Here is an 8,524-nt window from a genome sequence, read left to right on the forward strand (position 1 = left end):
AGAAATGAGAGAGCCATGGAAGGCTTTCCACACAAGCATGGTTGACTGGGAAACTGCACAAAGGAGCTCCCAGCGGAAAGAAAAGCTAAGGCAGACTTGAGATCAGGCTGAACTTTCAATGTGGTCCCCAAACCACACACAGAATCAAAAGTGAAGGAGAGAAACCTTATAAGCTCAAGGTGTCTGAGCACAGCCTCTGCCCAACTCACTGGCTGACCACAAAGGTATGCAGATAAGGGGCAACCCTGAAGAAGCCTGGCTAAAAAAAAAAAAAAAAAAAAAGGCACTGCGGGGAGGGGAAGGGAGCTAGGACGGGGAACAAAACAAAAACCCCAAGCAAAGACACTGGTGTCAGTGGCCATGCAGAGCAGAGGAGACTGACTCCCTAAATTACAGAAAAGTTACCCCACCTCCAAAAAAAACAAAAACAAAGAACTCAAGGAAGATAATATCAGAATCCAAAGTTGTTATATCCAAGAGCCCAGTTTTCAATAAACAAGTACAAGACATGCAAAGAAAAAAGAAAGTGTGACCTATATTGAGGGAGGAAAGCAGCCAAGAGAAACTAAATGGACCAAGATGTTGGATTTGTGAACTATTGTTTGAACATCATTCAAAGAATATTTTAAAATCATATTTAAAGAACTAAAGAAAAATATGACAACAATGGCCCAACAAATATGGAATTTGAATACAGAAATAAAAACATTAAAAGCCTAAATGGAAATTCTAGAGTTGTAAAGTATAATAACCAAATTTTAAAATTCACTATATAGGCTCAACAGCACATTTGAGATGGCAGAAGAATCAGTTAAGTTGAAAAAAATATCAATAGAAATTATTCATTCTGAAGAACAGGAAAAAAAAGAAACATTGGGGAAAAAAAGAACAGTGCCTCAGAGATCTGAAACATAACATCAAGTATATCAACACCTACATAACAAGAGTTCCAGAAGGGCAAGAGAGAAAGAAAGAAGCAGAAAAAAATACTCAAGTAATGGCAGAAAACTTACCAAATTTTATTAAAAAACCCATAAGTCTCACAGATTAAACTTGCTCAACAAATCACAGTTAAACTTTTGAAATACAAAGAGAAAATTTTGAAAGCATCAAAAGAAAATGGATTCATCAAGTACAAGGGAACAATAAGATTAACAGTTAACTTCTCATTAGAAACAATGGAGACCAGAGTAGAAGGACACACTCGAAGTGCTGAAGGACAAAAACTGTCAACCAAGAATTCTATATCCAGCAAAACTATCGTTTAAAAAAAATATGCAGATGAAATAAAGACATTCCCAAAGACTGAGAGAATTCACTGCTAGCAGACCTGCTTTAAGAAGTACTAAGAGGGCTTCCCTGGTGGCGCAGTGGTTAAGAATCCACCTGCCTATGCAGGGGGCACGGGTTTGAGCCCTGGTCTGGGAAGATCCCACATGCCGCAGCGCAACTAAGACCGTGAGCCACAACTACTGAGCCCGTGTGCCATAACTACTGAGCCTGTGCTCTAGAGCCCGTGCTCCACAACAAGAGAAGCCACCTCAATGAGAAGCCCGCGCACCGCAGCAAAGAGTAGCCCCCGCTCTCCGCAACTAGAGAAAGCCTGCGTGCAGCAACGAAGACCCAAAACAGCCAAAGATAAATAAATAAAATAAATAAATTTAAAAAAAAAACAGAAGTACTAAGAAATTCTTCTGACTAAAAGGAAATGACAGCAGATGGTAACTAAAAGTCACAAGAAATGAAGAACATCAGTGGAAATAATTATAAAGATAAATATAAAACACTGCATAGGGCTTCCCTGGTGGCGCAGTGGTTGAGAGTCCGCCTGCCGATGCAGGGGACACCGGTTCGTGCCCCGGTCCGGGAAGATCCCACATGCCGCGGAGCGGCTGGGCCCGTGAGCCATGGCAACTGAGCCTGCGCATCCAGAGCCTGTGCTCCGCAGCGGGAGGGGCCACAACAGTGAGAGGCCCGCGTACCTCAAAAAAAAAGAAAAAAAAGAAAACTGCATAAAATAATAATTATAAAATTGTATTGTTGGGCTTAAAATGTATAAAGATGTAATATATATCACAATAACCACACAAAGGAGAGAAGAGGAAATGGGGCTATGTTGCAACAAAGTTGCTATAGTCTTTCAGAATTAGGTCACTATTAACCTAAAATACATTATGATAAATTATATATTATAATCCCAAGAACAACCACTAAAAAAACAAAAACTCAAAAAACATATTAAAACACCTGACAAAGGAATTTAAAGGGTCCAACAGAAAAATACCTATTTAACACAAAAGAAGGCAGCAAAGGAAAAATCGACAAACAAAAAAGACATACAAAAACAAATAGCGAAATGGCAGATGCAATCCAACCGTGTTAGTAATTACATTAAAAGGACATGGTGCTTCCCTGGTGGCGCAGTGGTTAAGAATCCGCCTGCCAATGCAGGGGACACGGGTTCGAGCCCTGGTCCGGGAAGATCCCACATGCCGTGGAGCAACTAAGCCCGTGCGCCACAACTACTGAGCCTGCGTTCTAGAGCCCGCGAGGCACAACTACTGAAGCCCGTGCGCCTAGAGCCCGTGCTCCGCAACAAGAGAAGCCACCGCAATGAGAAGCCTGCGCACCGCAATGAAGAGTAGCCCCCACTCACTGCAACTAGAGAAAAGCCCGCACGCAGCAACAAAGACCCAACACAGACAAAAATAAAAAATAAATTAATTAATTTTAAAAAAAGGACATGGATTGACAATCAAAAAATAGGCAGAAGCCCTAAACAGACATTTCTCCAAAGAAGACATACAGATGGCCAATGAGCACATGAAAAGATGCTCATCATCGCTAATTATTAGAGAAATGCAAATTTAAACTATTGATACAATGAGGTCACACTGGTCAGAATGGCTATCCTTAAAGAGTCTACAAATAATAAATGTTGGAGAGGGTGTGGAGAAAAGGGAACCCTCTTATACTGTTGGTGGGAATGTAAATTGGTGCAGCCATTATGGAAAACAGTATGAAGGTTCCTCAAAAAAAACTAAAAATAGAGTTGCCATATGATCCAGCGATCCCACTCCTGGGCACATACCTAGACAAAACTATAATTTGAAAAGATACATGCACCCCTACGTTCACAGCAGCACTATTCACAATAGCCAAGACATGGAAACAACCTAAATGTCCATCGACAGATGGATAGATAAAGAAGATGTGGTAAATATACACAAAGGAATATTCTCAACTATAAAAAAGAGTGAAATAATGCCATTTGCAGCAACATGGATGGACCTTGAGATTATCATACTAAGCAAAGTAAGTCAGAAAGAGAAAGACAAATACCATATGATATCACTTACATATGAACTCTAAAATATGACACAAATGAACTTATCTAGGAAAAAGAAACAGACTCACAGACATAGAGAACAGATTTGTTGTTGCCAGTTGGGGGGTTGGGGAGGGAAGGATTGGGAGTTTAGGATTAGTAAATGCAAACTAGTATTTACAGGATGAATAAACAACAAGGTCCTACTGTACAGCACAAGGAACTATCTTCAATATCCTGTGATAAACCATAATGGAAAAAAATATGAAAAAGAATATAGGGGCTTCCCTGGTGGCACAGTGGTTAAGAATCCGCCTGCCCATGCTGGGGACATGGGTTCGAGCCCTGGTCCAGGAAGATCCCACATGCCACGGAGCAACTAAGCCCGTGCACCACAACTACTGAGCCTGCGCTCTGTAGCCCGCGAGCCAAAACTACTGAAGCCCGCGGGCCTAGAACCCGTGCTCCAAACAAGAAAAGCCATCGCAGTGAGAAGCCCACGCACCGGGACGAAGAGCAGCCCCTGCTTGACACTAGAGAAAGCCTGCACGCAGCAATGAAGACAAACAACACAGCCAAAAATAAACAAAATAAATTTATTTTTTTAAAAGGATATATATGTATAACTGAGCCACTTTGTGCTGTACAGCAGTAATTAACACAACATTGTAAATCTACTATACTTCAATTTAAAAAAAAGGACATGGATTTAGGGACATCAGTGAAAATGGTGGAGCAATAAGAACACTGACTAACATTCTCAGAAACAATTCTTTCAGAACTCTGGAAATTAACCAAGGACTTAAAGCAATCTGGGGAATGTTTACTTAAGAAAAGCAGCTGAATCTCAGAACAGCAAGCTTTGCAGCATTTTAACCTGACCTATTCCCATCCACCTCTTCTCAGCTCCTGAAAACCAACAGCTCACAATTACAGTGAAAACCAGCAGTCTGGAAGCCATTGGAGGAGGCAAAATGGGATTGGAGAAATTTCAAAGCCCCATTCCCAGGGAATTCTCATTTGATCTATCTAGTGGTTCCCTGTAAGACCCCAAGCAAGGCTCTATTTTTCTGATCTGACCCAGATATCATCCAGGGTAAACAGCCTTTTCCCCAGGGATGTTTGTTGAAAACTGTCAGAGACCAATGATGAATACTGCAGCTGCCTAGATACTGGTGGCTAACAGCTGGAGCAAACAACAGGTTAACCAAGAAGCTATCAACCAACTTGACCTTGACATCTATAGAACACTCCACCTAAACAACAGAATACACATACTTTTCAAACACACATGAACATTCTCCAGGAGAGACCATATGCTAGGCTATAAAACAAAGTCACAATACATTTAAAAGGACTGAAATTAAAGTATGTTCTGTAACCACAACAGAATTAAATTGGCTATCAATGAATAAAGAAATTAGGGAAAACATAAATATTTGGAAATTAAACACTTCCAAATAACTCATGGGTCAAAGAAGTAATCACATAGGAAATCAAAAAATAAGGTGAATAAAGATCAAAATACAACATAATAGAATTTATGGGCTGCAGCTAAACAGTGTTTAAAGAAAAAATTATAGCTATAAACACCTACATTACAAAAGAAGAAAGACCTCAACGATAGCCTAACCTTCCAGCAAAAGAAACTAGAAAAGAAAAGCAAACTAAACCCAAAGCAAGCAGAGGAATAAAATTATAAAAATTCAACTGGAAATCAATGAAACAGAAAACAGGAAAACAATACCAAAAAATGAATTAAACTAAATGTCGGTTCTTTCAAAAGATTAACAAAGCTGACAAATCTTTAGCCAGACTGACCAAGGTAAAAAGAGAGGAAATATAAATTACCAAAATCAGCAATGAAAGAGGGGACATCACCAACCTGCCAGCCCTACAGAAATTTAGATTTAAGTGAATACTATCAACAACTTATGCCAAAGAATTAGATAACTGGCACAAAACAAATTCTCAGAAAGACACAGAGTACCAACGCTGACTCAAGAAGAAATAAAAAATTTAATATACCTGTAACAAGTTTTTAAATATTGAATTAGTAATTAAAAAAAAAACTCTTCCTATAAAGAAAAGCCCAGGTCCAGATGACTTACTTCATTGGCGAACTCTACCAAACATTAAAACAAGAAATAATACCAATTCTTTACAAACCTTTCCAGAAACTCATTTTATGAGGCCAGTAATACCCTGATACCATAAGCAGACAAGGAGGACATCACAAGAAAAAAACAACAAAAAAGTCCTTAACAAAATATTAGCAACCAAATCCAGCAAGGTACAAAAGGGATTATTCACCACAATCGAGTGGAATTTATCCTAGGAATGCAAGGCTGGTTTAATATCCAAAGATCAGTTAATGTAATATATCCAATTAATAGAATAAAAGACAAAAAATACATGATCACAGAAACAGACATAGAAAAATTGTTTGACAAAAATCTAATCCCTAGTCATGATTTTTTTAAAAAAGAAAAAGAAAAGAAAAACTCTGAACAAAGCAGGACAAAAAGGGAACTTCCTCAACTTGACAAAAGGTATCTATGAAAAACTTATAGCTAATGTCATAATTATAAATGAAAGACTAAATACTATCTCCCTAATATCAGGAACAGGCAAGGATGTCACTTCAATCCACTGCTACACTGAAGGTTCTATCCAATGCAGTCAGGCAAGAAAAAGAAATCAAAAGTTTCAAATTGGAAATGAAGATGTAAAACTGTCTTTATTCACAGACAACCAGACAATATGATCCTGTATGTATAAAACCCTAAGGAATACACGAAAATCTGTATAACTAATAAGCAAGGTCAGTAAAGTCACAAAATATTATGTCAATATACAAAAACCAATTGTATTGCTATGTAAAAGCAATTAACACTCTAAAAATGAACTTAAGAATACAATTCTATTCAAAAGAACATCAAAAAGAAAAAAACACTTAGGAATAAATTTAACAAAAGACGTGCAAGACTTGTATACTGAAAACTACAAAAACATAGTTGAAAGAAATTAAATTCCCAAGTAAATGGGGAGACATTTCATGTTTATAGATTGAAAGACTCAAAATTACTTAGATGGCATTTGTGCCCAAATTGATCTACAGATTCAGTGTAATCATTACCAAAATCCCAGCAGGCAGTTTGCAGAAATTGACAAGCTAATACTAAAATTTGTATGGAAAAGCAAAAGACCCTGAAGAGCCAAAACTTAACATCTCCCAATTTAAAAACCAATTATAAAGCTACAGTAATCAAGAGGATAAACATATAGATCAATGGAACAGAACTGAGAGTTCAGAAATAAAGCCTTACATTTACCATCAACCGATTTTCACAAAGGTGCCAAGACTATTCAATAAAAAAAGGATAGTGTTTTCAACTAGTGACAGAACAATTGGATAGCCACATCCAAAAAACCCCTTACCCCACACCATACACAAAAATCAATTCAAATGACTGTCTCACAAACATAAATATGAGAACTCAAACTATGAAGTTCCCAGGCAAAAACAGAGGAAAATTATCTTTGTGATCTTGGGTTAGGCAAAGATTTCTTAGATATACCAAAAGTACAATCCACAGCAGAAAAACTGATCAACTGAACTTCATTAAAATTAAAACCTTTTTCTCTCCAAAGGACACTATAAAAAAATAAAAAGAAAATCCATGGACTGGCAGAGAACATTTGCACATATCATATATGTGATAAAGTACCTATATCCAGAATACATAAATAATTCTCACAACTCAATATTAAGAAGTCAAACCCAACTTTTCATTCCTCTGGAGCTTAAATTCCCTGGCTCTCTCGATCTCCCCTTTTAGGGCAAAAGATCATTTGTTATCCTTGACAGAGAAATCAGAAGCCAAACTGGTCAAATCTGCTTCTTTTTCACCACCCACCAAGACGTCCACAACCACGCCGAGCAAGAACCTATCCTAAACATCCGTTTTTGCTTTTCTGGATGTTAGCTGCCGAGATAAGCCGCCCTCCGGTAGCTGTTCTTTGCTGCATCTTTTCAAATCTGAGTCAACTCAGGGGACTCCTGTGCAACCATTCCACTGTGTTTAGACCTTTCATCCTTCCTCTCATTCCTGTTACTGCTCCAGTTAACAGTTCCTTTCCGAATTGTTCACCGACCCCAGCCGGCCCACGCTTTCTCTGACCTTTTGAAGTCGGCTTTCCTAACAGCAGAACTTCTGGGGTCTGATTGGCCCGAAGGCGAATCCCAAAGTACGAACACCTGCCAGCTGGGGGCCGTGGGCCTGTCTCATAACTTCTCCGAGCCTCCCTTTCCTCCCCCGTAACTGTGGCAACAACCCCGACTCCCGAATGACGCGAGCCGGGCGCAACACCTGGCACGTTTCGGCCACTCGGTACATGCTGGCAGCGCCCTAACGCACTCCCCTCCAGCAGCCCGCTCGAGGGTCATGCTCTCTTAAGTTTGGCCACCCAGCGTCGCCAACCTCTCCGAGAGGACCGAGTGCCTCAGGAGGCGCGGCCGAGACCGGAGGCCAGCACAGAGGGAGGAAGAGAGGGAGCCGAAGTCCTCACCTTTTGGTCCAGCTTCAGGCGGTAGGGCACGGCCTGGATCCTGCGGCGCGGCCGCGAGCCGGCGCGGGGCTGGGGCCCGGAGCCGGGCAGCACGAAGGTGGGCACGCCCAGCGCCCCGGAGAAGCTGAAGCCCCACACGAAAATGCGGTCGGCGCGGGTCGCGCGCTCGCCCACGTACTGGAACACGGGCGCGTCCGCCTCGGCCTCCGCCGTCTCGCGCCGGCTCCGCGAGCGCCCGGCCGCCGTCCAGTGTCCGCGCCACGGCCCCGGCCCGCTCAGCCGGCGCCCCAGCCGAGTCCCCGCCACCAGCGCCATCCTCCGCTACACGCCTCAGCCGTTCTTGGGCGCCGCCATATTGGCGACCTTTGACCTCCCCCGGCGGAAGAGCCTGCGGCCACGTTTACTATTGGCTGAAAGCAAAGGCCTTGAGGTCAGCCAATGGCTCAGGGAGGCTGGAGGGCTGGGCTGGACTGGGCGGAGCCTGGTATCGCCCGTTCCTGAGTGACTCGACCTAGAGGACCCGTCCCGGCCCTACCGACATAGTACGCGAACTTTCTCCGAGCTCCGACAGCCGGCCTGAACTCACTCGCCTTCCCGCAGAGCGCGTGTTTGCTGAGCACCTTC

At 41.7% G+C, this 8,524-nt stretch overlaps 1 protein-coding gene across 3 annotated transcripts in view; it reads right to left on the bottom strand.

Annotated features, from left to right (window-relative positions):
* Nucleotides 1-8,259, bottom strand: part of RCC1L (RCC1 like) — a 33,205-nt gene extending 24,946 nt beyond the window's left edge. Inside the window, exon 1 of one of the 3 annotated variants that reach the window (XM_060122941.1) lies at nt 7,901-8,259. In XM_060122941.1, the coding sequence (XP_059978924.1) occupies nt 7,901-8,215 (315 nt within the window). In that variant the 5' untranslated portion in view covers nt 8,216-8,259. The remainder of the gene's footprint in view (nt 1-7,900) is intronic. The other 2 variants (XM_060122943.1, XM_060122942.1) reach the window with 2 other exon arrangements.
* Nucleotides 8,260-8,524: the final 265 nt, after the last annotated feature.

Source organism: Lagenorhynchus albirostris, chromosome 15 (genome assembly GCF_949774975.1).
Source record: "Lagenorhynchus albirostris chromosome 15, mLagAlb1.1, whole genome shotgun sequence".
NCBI classification, from domain to species: domain Eukaryota; kingdom Metazoa; phylum Chordata; class Mammalia; order Artiodactyla; family Delphinidae; genus Lagenorhynchus; species Lagenorhynchus albirostris.